At 40.7% G+C, this 18735-nt stretch overlaps 1 protein-coding gene across 4 annotated transcripts in view; it reads right to left on the bottom strand.

The window, feature by feature from the left end:
- Nucleotides 1-18735, bottom strand: part of nrxn3b (neurexin 3b) — a 605102-nt gene that overhangs the window by 402565 nt on the left and 183802 nt on the right. For all 4 annotated transcript variants that reach the window (XM_067384646.1, XM_067384647.1, XM_067384648.1 and 1 more), the window contains one exon: nucleotides 1560-1998. In XM_067384646.1, coding sequence (XP_067240747.1) covers nucleotides 1560-1998 — 439 coding nt within the window. The remainder of the gene's footprint in view (nucleotides 1-1559; nucleotides 1999-18735) is intronic.

Raw genomic sequence — 18735 nt, 5'->3', positions numbered from 1 at the left:
AGTGCAGAATCTAAAATATTTTATCATCATTCTACAACATAACTTTTATTTGATCAAAAAGTTTCAGAACCTAAAAGCATTCTGTTCATTTCCAAGTTTAAATTAAATAAATCCCAGCTTTGTCTCAACTTTGAGACTGCTTAGTATAAAATGACCAGTGGCAAAAATTAAGAGCCACCCTTTTGTGACTTTAATGTGGAAAAGTGTCTGTTCTCTGATATGATATTTTTGACAACACAATGCCAAAAGCTCGAATTCTGCATGGTAATCTTCTACTGAACAGCTTCTAATAGCAATAATATTAAATATATATCCATATACTAAATATATCCATACATTTATAATGACTTTTTATTTAAGTCTTTGAGAGAGAACTTCTTTGTCTGCTGTGAAAATGATTTGGAATCAACTCTAATAATAGCTCTGTGTATAAAAGTGCTACATTACTGACTTCTTTTAACTGTGAATGTGTTGCCAATTCAGACTTCTTTTCACAACTTCACATAAGTTACAATTTTTAAAAAATGGACACTCTGTTGCCAAAGAAACTTTTTTTTTTAAGTTTCAAAAATATTGTCAATGTCTAAAAGGTGTGAAAAAAAAAAAAAAAAGTCTGCGATGCAGGACAGACAAGAAAGTACCAATCGTATGATGTTGTTTTTGTAGACTGTTGTTTTGATTTTTGCCTCTTGTTCAGTATGATTAATTAAAATGAGCTAAAGTAACATGATTTTAAACATTTTGTAATATCTTAATTTCATTGTGTTCAATCCACCTAATATATTAAAAACTGAAATTTGTTTAATCAATTTGTGTTGGGGTTACATGCCTCATTTTTGTTGTCTAATTGGGTGGTTAATCTGCATTAGGAGAGTAAATTTACAGATATTTATGTTACAATATTTATGTGTTTTTCAATAAAGGGAAAGTGTTTATACTACAGTATATATTAATGTTGGTGTTAGTGTTTAATGTTCAGTTTCTGTAATGCTTTTCAAGGTTGTAGTTAACACTGCACTGAATAGTGGCCCTTGTGCTTAGGCTGTGCAGCTATAGGATAGTAATAGTGTAGTAATAGTTAGTTGCTTCAACTAGTGAGTAATAACTCTACTAATGTCAGCGCTGACACCAGTCTGCTTATTTGTTCATTCTATATATTGCACATAATGATGAATGAAATGAATGATGATGAGACTTAAGTTCATGTGTTATACTAACCAGCAATAGTGCATGGAACTTAAATTTGTTAAGTTAGCTCAACACAACTTAATTCTATTTTTTGAAGTACCTATTTTTTTTTGTATTTTTTATTTTTTTTTGTCTTGTTTGATGTGTTGCTGTACAGTCCTTTGGTCCTTTGGAAAGGGCTCTATAAATAAAGTATACTTGAGACTTATTGCTTTTAGAAAACAATTTTAAAATAATAATAAAAAAAATAAATCATAAAAAACATATTAGTAAGCAAAATCATTAAGCATCATGCAGACCCAATTTATTTGTGCAGAAGCACCCTTTATATTTTAAATCCCTGAAGTTCTGGAGAAAATGAATCTACTCACCAGATCTTCCATCTCTCTGAATGTCCACATGGTGCCAAGCTCCGTCATTGACCTTACTCTGCGTGGCTTTGACTTTAATCGTTCCTGATCCCATGTCAAGCAGAAGATAAAGATTTCCATCTAAAAGTTCCACAGCGAAGAAGTCCACTTTGTTGCTCCTCTGGCTACGAGAATCCTTCTTGTCCTGGGGCTTACCTTGTGTGAAGAGGATTAGTCCATTGGGCTCTGAGGTGCGAAAGTCAAAGGAAATAGACCCCACACGCTTGGTGTTCCACTTGGGCAGGCCGAGGAAGGATTCTGGCGTCTCAAAGGAGATGGGGTCTAAGGTGGGGACATTCTCACATTTAAACACCACATCCCCTTGTAGTTTCATTTTAGGGTCTGCAATGCGGGCCAGACGAGAAAGTTCCAGTCGTATGTCGTTGTTTTTGTAGACCACCTAGAATTCAAGAAAAAACATTATGGGCAAATGTGATTGGATCTTGGACAACCTGAAAACTAGAGCAACCTCTAAAATGTCATTTTTTTTCATGTGATTAAACTGAACAACACACTCACATCATACTATTTTATATATATTAAGCTACACAATATATGAATGTATTTGATTTATAAAACAATAAATCATATTAATTTATTTTAAAGAACAATGCACATTTATTAAGCAAAATATTTAACAGGTTGTAGTATTGAGATGCCTTATGTATGTCAAATGTTAGTGAAATATGTCCATAGTTAATATGAACTACACCTATGGTTACTAAAGGTATGAACCCGAGTAGTAAATACTAAATCCATTAAAAAAAGTCATTGGAAAAAAAAAAGTTAAGTTAGTTCACAAAAGAAAAGGGCTTATTTACTGCTCATTTCCATACATATATATAAATACTTTATTTATTTATTTGCTTGTGTTGATATTGTTTTTGTAATACAAAGTACTTTATGCATTATGCAAGACCTAAATGTCCAAATACATGGAATTTTGGAGCCACTGAGATATATATATATATATATATATATATATATATATATATATATATATATATATATATATATATATATATATATATATATATATATATATATATATATATATATATATATATATATATAATGTAAATAATTATCCAAGCATATCAAAATATACATCAATAGTAAAATAAATAAATAAATGTTAAATAAAAATGTTGGTAAAGCAACATAATTTGAAATATTGTAAATGTGTTTGTAAAATGCTTGTGGGGGGACAAGTATCATTTCACATAAAAATAAATGTCCTGTTTTTAAATGACAGTATATGCCCTGGACCTATTGGTAAAAATAACAGCTATTGAAGAGCAAAATACCCTGATACACTAGAATACATTAAAAGACATTCATTCAAAGGATGTGCTGTGATATTGTGCCTATTTACCAAGGCAAAGACTTATATAGAGAGTCAGCTATGCATTATAGCCATACAACACAATACAAACCAAGAAGAACTGTAAATTGAAATTCACTCAAGCGGAAAATTAAAAGGCTCTTTTTTTTTTTTTCCCTTGTTAAAGAAAGAGCTCTTACTGCTATATAGGACACTATGTGCACAGCAAACAGCAGTTCTGTTAGAGAACACAGCTGTCAGCAAACAGATTTTGAAGCTCCAGGATTACAGATAATCCTGAAAGATTTGACAGTAAATCAACACAGGTGCCCTGCGCTACTAACTGCAGCGATTCAGAGAGAGAGAGAGAGAGAGAGAGAGAGAGAGAGAGAGAGAGAGAGATGAACTCTGGGAGGAGATCTTTATTTCAGCAACACTAACAATTATCACATTTTTTTTTCTACCTCTTATATGGCACCAAACTACCATCAACTCCAATTATCCTACACTTCCTAATCATCTGTGTTACAAAGATGAGTCAATAGAGCAGAAGGTTTCCAGAAGTAAACAATCCTATTGATTTTCTCAATAGAGAGATAGCTTTTAGCGTTAATATATACTGTAGTATAAACCTTATCTGTTCTTTCTATGGTCCCTGGTGAAACAAAAGCACAAACCCTCTTCAAAGCAAAAACCCAGAAAACGTTTCCTCAGCGCTTCGGTTACTTTCCTCCAATCAACTTCTCCTGCACTGGAATGTATGCCTAGGGTTATGATTCCAACGGCCATTACCTGTAGCCGATCGATAGCAGTATAATGGAAAATAATGTGTAGAGAGATGGTGTGGGCAGGGTAGTGCACAGACTCAGATACATTATCTAAAGCTACATCCTCGCTTTATCACCTTATCTTGGGGCCCTTCTCTGTCCCCAGAGTGCCATTTATAATCAAACTGGCCTTTAACGACTCTATAGGCTCTTTGTCTTGACTCTCTCCCTCTGTGAGCAGGGGGCTCCAAAGTATTTATCGGCACTGGGAGTGGGGTGCGGACCCTATCTGGGCTCAGTGTCTTAGCGTGTAATAGGGCATCTGGCTGCTGCATTAGGCCTGGAAATAGTGCACAAGTAGAAACATGTAGACATGTAGGGAGAAGCGGCCACTGACACAGATGGAGGGGTGGTGGAGAGATGGGTCAATGGAGAAAATCAATATTTCAGAAGAGAAAAAAGTTGTTACAATGTAACTGTGAATATAGAGCATTTTAGAATATAATAAAATTGCAAAATGAATTTAGTATAGTACTGACATTTCTAAAAACAACCATGTTAACATACTGTAATCATACTGTACTGTAATTATCTGTGTGTGTGTGTGTGTGTGTATATATATGAGCAATATCACACAAGTAGCCTTGCGATATGGCTGTATATCAGCACGGCTGTGATTCGTCCGAGGCCGCACTCGGCCGTAGGTAATCACAGCGTGCTGATATAGAGCCATATCGCACAGCTACGAGTGTGATATTGTGTTTATACAACAGTTCGACGGCACGAGTGTGTAAATAAATACGAAGAACAACGGAGTGTCTTTAAACTTTTGTGCAGCACTACTTCCTTCCACCACGGATTAAAATCTCAAGTTCACAGTTGGACCAAGCCTCCGTTACTAATTCTAAAACGTCACTTTAGAACTAGTAACGAAGGAACGTAGAGTCACTTCATTGAAACTCATTGAATTGTGTACAGTATGAGACAGAGAGAGAGAGAGAGAGAGAGAGAGAGAGAGAAGGCTATTACCTGTGTCTGATATACTTCATTACATTCATTCAGTCAATGTCCATAATATTATATCCATTGTAAAAGTCCGTTTGAATGTCCGCTGAGGAAAGCGATCTTGTATTTATCCCTTTTACAGCTATTTTTCCATAACATCCATAACACCACAGCGCTAAAACAACTTCCTTTGCAAAAGTTTCTTTCAATTTAAAAGTCTCTTGTGCCTGGTTGACTCATTCTCCTGTAAAGTTTTTTAATGTAACTTTCACTCAATCCATATTACGCATTAATGGACATATATAAAATAATATTTATTGAACAACAAAAAAACACAATTGTCAGTCAAACGTAAAGCACTAGTGTGCCTGTGACGGTTGTCAAGTGTGCAGTGGATAATTACCAAATGGCAAAAAAAAAAAAAACAACAACAAAAAAACAATGATATAGGTCACCTTTTTACGCTTGAATGTGGGTTTTACAAATATTTAACAAATGAAAAGAATTTTAAAGAGCTTGTGACAAAACCTTCTAACTCCATTGGATCCTCAAACTATCAGTCAAACCTCATAAATCCTCATGAATGAAGTGCTGCACGCAGTTTGGTCATCTCGTCTATGCAATGCAAAGGTAAACAAAGATCTGATGTTTGATTAAAAAAAATGGTAAAGCTTTTCTTTACTCAAAAAAAACCCAAAACAACAATATTTCTATAAAGGCTAATGTTTTGTGTATTTGAAGAGCGGAGAAGAGTCTTCGTCTGATTTCCCATCTAGTTGCTCTGGAACAAATAATAGATTAATAAGACCAAAGATTGCCCTTTTTATGTTACTCAAATTGAAACATATCTCATGTTTAACCACTATAAGAGCCAGCGGTAAATCCCCGAAGCACTGCCCGAGATGAAGCTGTTGTTGGCGCATACACGATCAATGAACGGCTGCTGACGCCCTGGAGCTCGCATCTCCGAAAAAGTCAAAACAAAAATAGGCACTATTATTAAATATAAGTCACATAATTCAGGTCTAAACAACTACATTATCGCCTAAAAAAACTATTAAAACTACAGTTCGTGGTACAACAAGTAGTATTTGTAAAAATTATGGTTGATTTGATCAACCGCCATGACAGTCACTTCAAGCGGAGTTATACAAACTGTGAAACTGCTTTAACGATTCACTCAACTCACGATGAAATACGATTCACGGTACTGGTTTCACAATGTAATTTTCTCACTTTTTTATTTTTTTACAAAATGAAATTTAAGACAAACTATAACTGAAAAAGTGTGCTTTTATTATTTCTAAAACAAAATTGCTGTATACTTCTTTGTGAAATTGAAATATCTTCAATAACAATATTAAATAACAAAATTAAATTGAAATTTTAGAACTAATCTCAAAAAAGTCCCTCCAATTAAATCTTCCAATGCTGTTGGGAGGAGGTTTGTTTCAGCTCAGCTGCTGTGTCTGTCTGATCAAGAGGCTGCAGAAATAAAAAGTAAAATCTAAGTACAACAGTGACAGAGGTTTCCCGTCGTTATAAAAGTAAGATTTTAATATTTGCTATAATTTGTATCTCGGGCTCGTGGCATGGAGTGGGATCGTGGTTTGCTGGAGAGGGCTTGGGGTGGCTGGAGCGGGCTCGGCCAGGGCAGGAGCGGGCTCGGCCAAGGCTGGCTCTGTCCAGAAATCTATAAGCCAGCCATTTCCTTCGCTCACTGGGGAACTGGGATGCTCGGTGGCAGAATTCACTGGAGACTTGAGTTGTTCAGGGACAGAATTCTCTGGGGATTGGGGCTGCTCGGAGGCAGAATTCACTGGAGACTTGGGCTGCATGGAGACAGAAAACACTGGAGACTGGGGCTGCTTGGCGGCCTTCTTTTTTGGCCGTCTGGGCCTAGCGGTGGACTTCTCTTTGGCCGGCTAGGGGTTTGGATCAGACTGGACCACCCGGGAAAACCCACTTGAGGGGTAAGTGGAGAAAACTAGCGGTTGGCAAACTGGCCAGGCCGCCCGTATTTCTTTGGGGACTGGACGAGGAGAACACAATTCTTTTTGAACCTCTTCAATCTCAAAATCAGAACAATTCAGAAAGAGAATCAGATTAATAGTCTCGACTAAGGAAAAAAAACATGCAGGTTCACTGAAGCGAATCGTGTCCTCATCCAGCCCCGCCAGAAAACAAGCATTTAACGGGGCATCTGGCCAGTTCACCAAGCAAGCAAGCTCAGAAAACTCCTCCATATACATCTCCAGCGGGCTAGCGTCCTGCCGAAAACCCCACAGGCGATCCACCGCTGAGCATATTTTTTGCTGGGAGACAGGTGCTGGCAGTACTTTTCGGGCACAGGGACAAGGAAAATGTCCATATTCCAGCTTGTTGAAGTCATTTGGTTAGGTCAGTTCTTCTGTTACAGATGTATTGCTGAAGCAAGGATTAGGCAGATAACGGACTTCAACAAACATAGGGCATTTATTAAAGGGGTGGTTACATGCGATTTCCCTTTTTTAGCTTTAGTTAGTGTGTAATGTTGCTGCTTGAGCATAAACAGTATCTGCAAAGTTACAGCGCTGAAAGTTCAATGCAAACGGAGATATTGTCTTTTAAAGTTATGGCATTTTATTGCCTACAAAAACGGGCGGTTTGGACTACAACGAGCTTCTCGGGTTGGTGACATCATAAACCCTTGCTATTAACATAAACACTGCCCCCGGGAACACGCAACAAAGTGGGCGAGGCCATGTGGCACAGCATAATGAAAGCAGAGGAGTTGTTTACAGCGAACGCGAGCTGCGCGACGCGACGCGTCAAAAGATATAGAACCCATTATAATCTGTGATATTTTCTACACTGGATGCAGCGCTGAAGAAGCTTCCAAAATCTACAATCTAGTTTTTGCTAGCCAGTTAGCTAAATTCTAGTGCAACAAACACTAACAAACTTCTATGTTCATAGACAAACAGTTGTTCATGCTATAAATTAAAAGATACCTTTACAAAAATGCGACTACTCAGGCATGTATTTACTACAGGAAAGCTTTAATCAGGATAAAACTGTATATTGAAAGCTAACAAACAGCAGTGACAGCATATCTAAACACTTTGACACAAATACTAAATGAAATACCATTCATAAATGTCCTTTAAAAGCCGCGATTGTTGAGGTTCTGCTTTATCCTCTTAATCTGGGTCTGATTCGGCTCAATTTGATACAGCAATATAGGCGCTTTTATTTACTTTCCACCTAAGCGCGTAATAACGGATGGTAAGGGGCGTGGCGTTTCCAGAAGCTTCAGCGAATCACGATAGACTAGGCCAGTTACCAACCTGCTAGCCAATCTGAGCACATTGTGTATGTCGGAGGGAGTGGCTTCATAGAAGCAGGAAGTCAAACGAACCGCTCATATGACAGTGGAAAAAGAGGTGTAGAATAAAGATAAAATATATGAAAAATACAGTGTAAAACAAAGCATTAAGACATGTTATACTGTGCCCCAAAAACACAATCAAGCCTAGAAAAAAAAACACGTAACCATAAAACAATATATTGATTTAGTTTTTATAAGACACTTTTTGCCAAGAAACACAGTATGCGAGGAGGCGTGAATCACCACTGAATAATGGGCCATTCTCACCTGAGAAGAAAAAAGAATTGGATAGTAATGAGCTGAAATGACTTGCATATTAATGAGGCATTTCAGTCAGGTAGGCTGTGAAAAAAACCTTCTGTGATGTCTCAAGCTCATTATGATATATGAAACATACAGAAAAATATTATTACAATATAAAGTAATGGTTTTATATTATACTTTAAAATATAATGTATTTCTGTGATGCAAAGAGTCTGAATATAGGCTTTTAGTTTAAAAGCATGCACATTTGGAGAAATATTGGATTCTCATATGCTTATGTCAATTTTCTATACAGAGGAGATATATATATTTAATATTCATTGTCATTACTATGAGCGCTGGTGTTTTCAATTCATCCTTGAAGTCGGAGGGCGCTCTGTGCATTTTTAGTCCACAAATTCATCTAAAAGAAGAAGAAGCTATTCCATGAATGGTGTTTCCAATACATACTGCAGCCGGAGGGCGCTAAAGAAACAAAAACTCATCTAAAATTCATCTATAGAAGAAAAGAAAACAGGAACTAACTGCATGTCTTCTAGAGCTCCCTAACCATGACTTTTACATCCAGATAAACACTTTTCAAGACAATAAATACACGATTGAGACGATGAATGCATGTATTGCCTCTGAATTTGCGTCTGAATAGCGCTGGCTCCGTGGGCGTGGCCGCATTAGCGGATAATGAGCTGAATCACAGACTTCTGACATGGCTCTCTTTTCATACAGATTACATAAACACAGAAGGTTTGTTTTCGATTTGACTTACACGATTTAAAACCTGACATCTTAACGTTTTTTTTAGACATAAGTTTAATTTTTCTGTGATTAGTATTCACTAAGTTACAGTTCATTTTCTGAGAACTATCAGATTGGACTTCGTTCAGAGGGAGAGGAGAAATCACGCATCATGTTAGTTTTCTTTATTTTACAAAAAGCACAACATTGCGTTTTTACTCTGAGTGTATACAAATATAAGAAGATATTCTATAGTTTCAATTGATATATTACTTATGTCTCTATGACAATTGTTTGTTCATGTTAGTTCACAGTGTTTTAAAGTAATATTAACAATTGCAACTTTTGATTTTAATAATGTATTAGTAAATGCTGATATTAACATTAACTAAGACTAATTGCTGTAAAACTATTGTTCCCATTCAGTCAGTCGCGTTCGACGTTATGTCGATACTGACGTAATGGGGTCTCGCCAGGGAGCCCAATCACCTCCAAGGATACAAAACAAGCCAATGGGAACTGGCCTGTGAGATTTACATGTCGGGCCCCTCCCCCGGCATCCGGGTATAAATAGGGCCGGCATACTCACCTTCATTCATACTTTTGCTTCGGAGCAGATCAGATCGGTCATCTTTCACCTCTAAAAGAGAGCGAATTTCAAGAGAGCAAACAGCAATTATAATTGCTACAGGAACCTCCTGAAAAACGGCAATTTTATTTGCTATCTCCTGTTTGTTTGAGATTGCGACTCTCCTTCTTTAACACAGAAGTGAGGGTCCCCTATGTCACTACCCCAGTGCTGGCGGCTGTAGCGGCCGTCGGTCCGGTTAGTGCTCTGGGAGATCTGAGGATTACAGTGGGAGCCACTTCATTGGGTCCGTCCCCACGAACCTCCCACTACTCCACAACACCATGTGTCGTCGAGCTGCCGCCTGCTGTCGTGGATGATCGGATGTCGATCGCTGAATCGGGGAGTGGGCTGAATGGTTCAGAGAGCGACGACGACTCCGAGCTTCCGCCCTCTGGGATGGCTGCTCAGTTGGAGGCGGACTCTGAGCTAACAGCCATGCTTGCCCGGGCCGCCGCGGGCATCGGTCTCGAGTGGAACCCTCCACCGTGTCCCGAGCGCTCGCGGTTGGATGACTGGTTTCTGGGTTCGTGCCCCAGTGCCGTTCTTCCCGGAGGTGCATGAGGAGCTCCAGAAGACATGGTTGGCACCTCACACTGCCAGACTACGGTCTTCTGCCTCCTCCACTTTCACAACCCTTGATGGGCGAGCCGCCAAGGGGTATGTGGACATCCCGCAGGTGGAACTTGCAATTGCGGTGCACTTGTGCCCGCAGTCCGCGGCCACCTGGTGGAATCGTCCGCGTCTCCCATCCAAGGCGGGTAAGACCACGGCTGCTCTCGCGGCCAAGGCTTACTCCGCCGCTGGACAGGCGGCTTCTGCCCTGCATGCCATAGCCATCTTGCAGGTCCATCAGGCGAAAGCTCTGAAAGAGCAGCACGAGGGTAGTGCTGAGCCAGGGTTGCTGCAAGAGCTACGCACGGCGACCGACCTCGCCCTCCGGGGGAAGAAAGGTTACGGTGCGCGCCCTGGGTCAAACGATGTCCACCCTGGTGGTCCAGGAACGACATCTTTGGTTGGACCTGGCTGAGATGAGGGATGTTGACAAAGCTCGCTTTCTTGACGCCCCCATCTCCCAGGCCGGCCTCTTTGGCGACACTGTCGAGGACTTTGCTCAGCAGTTCTCGGCAGTGCAAAAGCAGACGGAGGCCATCAAGCACATCCTGCCCCGCCGTGATGCTGCCACCAATCTGCCATGGACCGTGCCTTCGTCTGCTCCTCGCCGAGGGCGTCCTCCTGCGGCTCAGGTTCCTGTGAGAGCGGAACCCTCCCATCCTCCTCGAGCCACCCGCAGGAAGGCCACGCCCCCCGCCCAGTCCGCCAAGCCTCCTTCTAAGAAAAAGAAGAAGGCCAAGAAGCGGCCCTGAGACGGGAGACCCGGTCGTTTCGGAAGCTGCTCCACGGGAGACGGTGACCGCACCGCTCCTTCCCACGGGAGATTGGCCCGGGGGAGAATCCTGTGTTTCCTTTTCTTTTGTTCCGCCGCTGGCCGCAAGGACCCCACTCACAGCCTCGACTTCGGGACGCACTGCCTCCCAAGTTGGGCCCCAGTGCTCCATGCTGCCCCCCCGTGGGTACTTCTGTTGTCTGAATGGTTTCACTCGTACGGTGCTTGGGGGCGTGGCTATGCCTTCCCAACCCGTCCCGTTGGCTCATTCGGACAATCAGACTCGGCTACACGATTCAGTTCACCAGGCGTCCCCCCAGGTTCAGCGGCGTTCTGTTCACCTTGGTGACAGGTCCCAACGCCTCTGTTCTGCGGGCGGAGATTGCGGTTCTTTTGGCGAAGGACGCAATAGAGCCTGTCCCTCAAGCCGAGATGAAGTCTGGGTTTTACAGCCCTTACTTCATAGTACCCAAGAAAGGCGGGGGGTTATGACCAATCCTGGATCTGTGTGCCTTGAATCGGCCCTTCACAAGCTCCCGTTCAAGATGCTCATCCTGAAACGCATTCTCACGTGTGTTCGCACCCAGGATTGGTTTGCAGCAATCGACCTGAGGGACGCGTACTTTCATGTCTCGATACTTTCTCGACACAGACCGTTCCTACAGTTTGCGTTCGAGGGGCGGGCATATCAGTACAAGGTCCTACCCTTCGGGTTGTCCCTGTCTCCTCGCGTCTTTACCAAAGTCACCACTTAAGGGAGTACAATCTTCTAGTGGAGGGAGCCCTAGCCCTCAGAATGGTCTCTATTATATCTGGAGGGCTGGAGTAGTCAGCAAGAAGTACTGTGCTGTATCTTGTGAAGCGAAGAGGTCCACCTTTAATTCGTAAAATCTTACCCAGATCTGACTGAGTCAACAGGATGGAGCTTCCAATCCCTGTGTGAGACCTCCTGTCTGGACAATAGAACTGCTCCCACATTCTTGTTTTCGAGAAAATAAATCACCCTGAGGGACAAGAACCTATCCTGAGCCAAAATCAGAACTTGCTGCGCTAGCCTGTTGAGACGGTGCAAACGCAGTCTGCCTTGGGAATTTAAGTATGCAACTACCGTAGTTAGCATCATGTGATGATACCACACGCCTAGAGTGGGACCCATGGTGAAACACCGGGGTCTGAACCACATAGAAAGGGTACAAAGCTCACAGCGCATATCCCTTACCATAAACACGTTTTTTAGAAAGAGTATGAAGCACTCTGCGCATACCCTTACCAAAAACATGGATTAAAAGTGATTAATCCCTTGCTTTGAGCCACTATGTCATGTGAGTGAGTGAAGTGTCTACTGTCATGAACAATGGAAAAACTCTCATAGAGAGGGACCCATGGTTGCATTCATATAGAAAGGGCATGAAACGCTCAGCACATGCCCTTACCATAAACATGGACTTTAGAAAGTGCACAAAGTGCTCAGGGCGTGCACTTACCATAAACATTGATTTTAGAAAGGGCACAAAGCACTTGGCATGTGCCCTTACCCTTATTTGCCTCTGGGGACTAGATGAAATCCCTTGGCTCTGAGCCACAGCTGAAACGGTCTCACGTGCAGAAGTCCCAAAGGTATCACCGTGGACAGAGTTGCCATAAGACCTTGAATTCCTTGAAAGTGATGGAAAGTAATTTCATGACCTAGCATAATATCACTCAGTGTGCTTAAGATGGACTCTGGAAACCCCCGAAAACACTGTAGGTGGTGGGGAAGGAACAGTGGTATTGTGAGGATGTCGTTTTTTTTTTTTTTTAGCAGGTCAGCTTGGTGCACCTGCCATAGTGTGCAGAGCAGCACCAGCATGACTCGATGACTGAAGCACCTTCCCTACCAGCATGAATGTTGCTCTGCACAGCTTGGAGGGGAGTGCTGACTTTTTAAGTGACAATGAGCTCCCAGGAGATATAGCCCACAAGCATCTCTTCCAACTGGGGCATCATCATATAACCACATGCCCTTGCACCCACGATCGTTGAATAAGTCGTCGTCAAGGGAACAAAGACACGTGAAGAAGGGGAGAGACCGTCGCTGAAGCCCCTCCCCCCGGCCACCGGACAGAAATCTGCTCTAACTTTGAGCGCTTGCTCTTTCTCCTGTGGCCAGTCTAGCTGTAATCTGGCCACTGCACGAGTGACCACCTTGAGTAAGTCCTCATGCATCATCAGGGGAGGAGCACACGAAGGTGGTGTTCTCAAAGTCAATCTTCAGATGGCTATTTTGACATTTAATTTCTCAGAATCAAATGTAGCCAAAGAACAGCATGACAAGATATTAATACAAGCATCTAACTTCTCAAATCAGATGAGTATTAAATCATTTCTCAGAATTAAATGCAGCCAAATATCAACCAGACAAGTAAAAACAGTCTGGATGAAAGGCTGAATATAGTCATTTTCATATAGAGCAGTTTCAACAAAGAACCGAAATCATAGCTTGCAAACACACACAATTCCTTTGCACGTGATCATAGGAACAAGAGAGAAAGGGACTCTCCCATCTGCTCAGTTCCCCCACATTATATGCATATTCGGTTGTTAAGTCTGACAGCGGCAGCGGTAGCGGGTCCACAAGAAATCATACCACAAGAAAACAACAAATGGTGCTAATATACACACACGATGTGGTGTAATACTACAAAAAATATATAATTATAACCTTTATCTCCATACCAATATTCCAGATGGCCAGACAATGATTCATCTTTTATAAATCGTTAAAATATTAATGTCTGTGATGCTGTGAGCATGGAGACTGTTGTGTAGACTGTAAGTATTTAAAGTGTTTCACTTTTTAAAATGATTGATGTTTAATATGAATAAATAGCGCTCATAAACAGCCATCCATTGCATTCTCAAGTGAAATGAGTGTTTAAAATGCTGTTTAAAATGTGTATCGCGATTCGTTTAACATCTCAACTGACTTGAATCGTCACATATTTTCCTCGATTCCAACCGACTCGCGATGCATCGGCACATCCCTAATAGGTAATCTTGTCAGCTCCTTTCCTAGCACACCTCTCTTCAACAACTTATTTGGTTTCTAAAAAAAAAGGTCCCATAGTATAGCTTAAGTCAGATATTTTTTTTTTTTTTTTGTGGTATTAGCTATGTTAGATAAATTCACTCCTAAATACCCCATAAATCAAAATGAACTGTGAAAGGTCAACCTCATGTAATTCAAATAAAACCAGAGTAAGATACATAATAAGTTAAGGACCAGACTGAATACAGAAGTCATGCATAAGACTTTATGTAAATAACCTCTGCTATGTTATGTTTGCCTGGGGGGTTCTTGAAATTATCATGTTCATCCCAGATAGGCAACTTCTTCAAGGAAATCAACAGACTGTGAAGAAGGCAACCACGAAAAACAATGCCGAACATACAGTGGGTACGGAAAGTATTCAGACCCCCTTAAATTTTTCACTCTTTGTTATATTGCAGCCATTTGCTAAAATCATTTAAGTTCATTTTTTCCCATTAATGTACACACAGCACCCCATATTGACAGAAAAACACAGAATTGTTGACATTTTTGCAGATTTATTAAAAAAGAAAAAACTGAAATATCACATGGTCCTAAGTATTGAGACCCTTTGCTGTGACGCTCATATTTAACTCAGGTGCTGTCCATTTCTTCTGATCATCCATGAGATGGTTCTACACAGCTGTGTTTGATTATACTGATTGGACTTGATTAGGAAAGCCAAACACCTGTCTATATAAGACCTTACAGCTCACAGTGCATGTCAGAGCAAATACGAATCATGAGGTCAAAGGAACTGTCTGAAGAGCTCAGAGACAGAATTGTGGCAAGGCACAGATCTGGCCAAGGTTACAAAAATATTTCTGCTGCACTTAAGGTACCTAAGAACACAGTGGCCTCCATAATCCTTAACACTCTGAGGTCTGAAAACGCGCCGGTGCGTTTTGCAGGGTTTTTTTTTTTTTTCACATTGCAGCAAAACAGACTTAAAATACTCCGTCATTTTTTGTCATAGAGACATAAGTAATATATCAATTGAAACTATACAATATCTTCTTTTATTTGTATACACTCAGAGTAAAAACACAATGTTGTGCTTTTTGTAAAATAAAGAAAACTAACATGATGCGTGATCTCTCCTCTCCCTCTGAACGAAGTCCAATCTGATAGTTCTCAGAAAATGAACTGTAACTTATTAAACTTATGTCTAAAAAAATTTTAATATGTCAGGTTTTAAATTGTGTAAGTCAAATCGAAAACAAACCTTCTGTGTTTATGTAATCTGTATGAAAAGAGAGCCATGTCAGAAATCCGTGATTCAGCTCATTATCCGCTAATGCGGCCATGCCCACGAAGGGAGCGCTATTCAGACGCAAATTCAGAGGCAATACATTCATTCATCGTCTCAATCGTGTATTTATTGTCTTGAAAAGTGTTTATCTGGATGTAAAAGTCATGGTTAGGGAGCTCTAGAAGACATGCAGTTAGTTCCTGTTTTCTTTTCTTCTATAGATGAATTTTAGATGAGTTTTTGTTTCTTTAGCGCCCTCCGGCTGCAGTATGAATTGGAAACTCCATTCATTGAATAGCCTCTTCTTCTTTTAGATGAATTTGTGGACTAAAAATGCACATAGCGCCCTCCGACTTCAAGGATGAATTGAAAACACCAGCGCTCATAGTAATGACAATGAATATTAAATAAAACTCCTCAGTATAGAAAATTGACATAAGCATATGAGAATCCAATATTTCTCCAAATGTGCATGCTTTTAAACTAAAAGCCTATATTCAGACTCTTTGCATCACAGAAATACATTATATTTTAAAGTATAATATAAAACCTTTACTTTATATTGTAATAATATTTTTCTGTATGTTTCATATATCATAATGAGCTTGAGACATCACAGAAGGTTTTTTTCACAGCCTACCTGACTGAAATGCCTCATTAATATGCAAGTCATTTCAGCTCACTACTATCCAATTCTTTTGTCTTCTCAGGTGAGAATGGCCCATTATTCAGTGGTGATTCACGCCTCCTCGCATACTGTGTTTCTTGGCAAAAAGTGTCTTACAAAAACTAAATCAATATATTGTTTTATATGAAGGAGTAGGCAGCATAATTTTTACATAATTTTGAAGCAAAAACTCTAGTTTACAACCTCCAATACCCAGAAGTCTTGTAAACACAGATTTACTATACTTTTTTTGGCCTTATTTCAGTGACTTAAGTTTTTTGTTTTTTCAATAACCATGCATAAATGTTATTCCTTCAAAAACACAAACATGTACATACATGTTCCTCGCATATTATTGTAGCCTAGTTTGTGCTGAATACAGTGTAATGACACTTTTTCCATTAATATGTTTATGAACAACTGAAAAAAGCACAAATGTCAGGGCATGTCAAAACTTTTCCAGGCCCCAAATCAGCCTCAGACTCCAGAGGGTTAAATGGATGATGTTTGGGATGAGCAGAACCCTTCCCAGAACCCTAGAGCTGGTCATCCGGCCAAACTGGTGAGAGAGGTAAAGAAGAACCCAAAGATCACTGTGGCTGAGCTCCAGAGATACAGTCGGGAGATGGGAGAAAGTTGTAGAAAGTAAACCATCACTGCAGCCCTCCACCAGTCGGGGCTTTATGGCAGAGTGGCCCGACAGAAGCCTCTCCTCAGTGCAAGACACATGAAAGTCCGCATGGAGTTTGCTAAAAAAACACCTGAAGTAGCCTGTCAACCAGGCCCTGCTCGTCACCTGTCCACCATGCTGTTGGGGTGTTTTTCAGCTGCAGGGACAGGACGACTGGTTTCAATCAAGGGAAAGCGGCCAAGTACAGGGATATCCTTGACGAAAACCTTCTCCAGAGTGCTCAGGACCTCAGACTGGGCCGAAGGTTTACCTTCCAACAACACAATGACCCCAAGCACACAGCTAAAATAACGAAGGAGTGGCTTCACAACAACGCCGTGACTGTTCTTGAATGGCCCAGCCAGAGCCCTGACTTAAACCCAATTGAGCATCTTTGGAGTAGTGTTGTCAAAAGTATCGGTACTGAAATTTTGAAAATGTGACGATACCAGCATTTCTGTAGTACCTGTAGTACCGAAAATCTGGGTATATTCAGTACCCACTGATAGGGCTGTGGCATTTACGTGAATATGACACGAGTGAAGCACAAAGCTTTGTTTACAAAAGAAATAGCAATTAAGGTTAGCAATTAAATGTGACATCGGGGGACATTTTGGGAACATTTTAGTTCATGCTGAATGAGAAAGGTACGTGAGTTCATGTTTTGCGAATCACGATCTGGTCACCTGTTTAGCAGAGAACTTAACAATATTCCATTAGTTATTCCACATGGAATCTCTGTTTCTTTTCCCAAATCTTCACTCACTCAGGGGATTATAAACGTTTCTTTCATTCGCATTTAGGCCTATTAGGCTATTCGCATTCTTTACTGTGGTAAAGTAGAAAAAACACCGTAGGACAGAAACCTTTTTGCTTGCACGTCAATTTATATTTAACACAGTTTGTGCTTGTTATTAGACTTTATAAGGCGCGTCAAGTTTATTTGTATAGCGCGTTGCACACCGGTGATTTTTACTTTCGTTTTCTCTGGCAGCGCTAAATCAAACAGCCTGAATGTCTGAAGATAAAACCTGTTCTTCAGACCTTTTACAACGAGTGTCAGTTGCTTGTAACATCAGGAGATAACATGAAGATATTATTAAAGAGAAATGGTCTCCTTCCTGCTTGTGTCCCACATGCCTCTCAAAGCGCAGAGCGATGGCTATATCAAAGACTATAATAACGGGACTTTGGCTATATGACGCATCTTTGTGTGGAAATAAAAAACAAATGTTTTTTTAAATAATATTTAACTTTCTTATTATTTAGGGTTACTATTATTTACCTAAAAATTGTTTCATAGTTTTACAGGCTGTAGTGTGTTGTTTCACTGACGGAATAGAAAAGAAGCACACACGTTACCCCTGTTGAAAAAAAACAAACAAACAGCATATGCTGGTAAGGTAGGTATGCTGGAAGCCTTGAATGGAAGCTGGTATGCTGGTTTGAGTTTTTTTTTATGCTGGTCCTATGCTGGTCCAGGACCACCTTAGGACCAGTTTAGGACCAGCATGGACCAGTACATGACCAGCATAAACCAACTCAAACCAGCATACCAGCTTCAAAATGTCACAAATCCTGTCAGTTCCCCGGACTACATTTCCCATCATCCCCCCTGTCAATCACATGCACTCACTCCACCAATCACCTGTTGCCAAATACAGCCATGCACACTCCACACTAATCACCACACCCAGCTGATGCACATTACCTGGACTATAAAGGACTCATACACACACCACCTCACCGCGAAGTCTTGATTCCTTGTGACAATTCTGAGTGTTTCCTTGTATCCTGTCTGCCTGTGATTGATCTTGCCTGTTCCTGTTTCTTGACCCGTTGCTGCCTGTCCTGACCCTTGCCTGTTTTACTGTTCTGTGTATGATATCCGCCTGTCCTGACCATTGCCTGCACCCTGATTACGATCCTGCCTGTCCCTTGCTGTTCTCGTCTGCTCCTGATTGACCCTGCCTGTACGACATTCTTAATAAAGCTTGC

This window comes from Chanodichthys erythropterus, chromosome 4 (assembly GCF_024489055.1).
Source record: "Chanodichthys erythropterus isolate Z2021 chromosome 4, ASM2448905v1, whole genome shotgun sequence".
NCBI classification, from domain to species: domain Eukaryota; kingdom Metazoa; phylum Chordata; class Actinopteri; order Cypriniformes; family Xenocyprididae; genus Chanodichthys; species Chanodichthys erythropterus.
The sequence above is the reverse complement of the archived record's forward strand: the minus strand, read 5'-3'. Positions and strand labels throughout refer to the sequence as shown.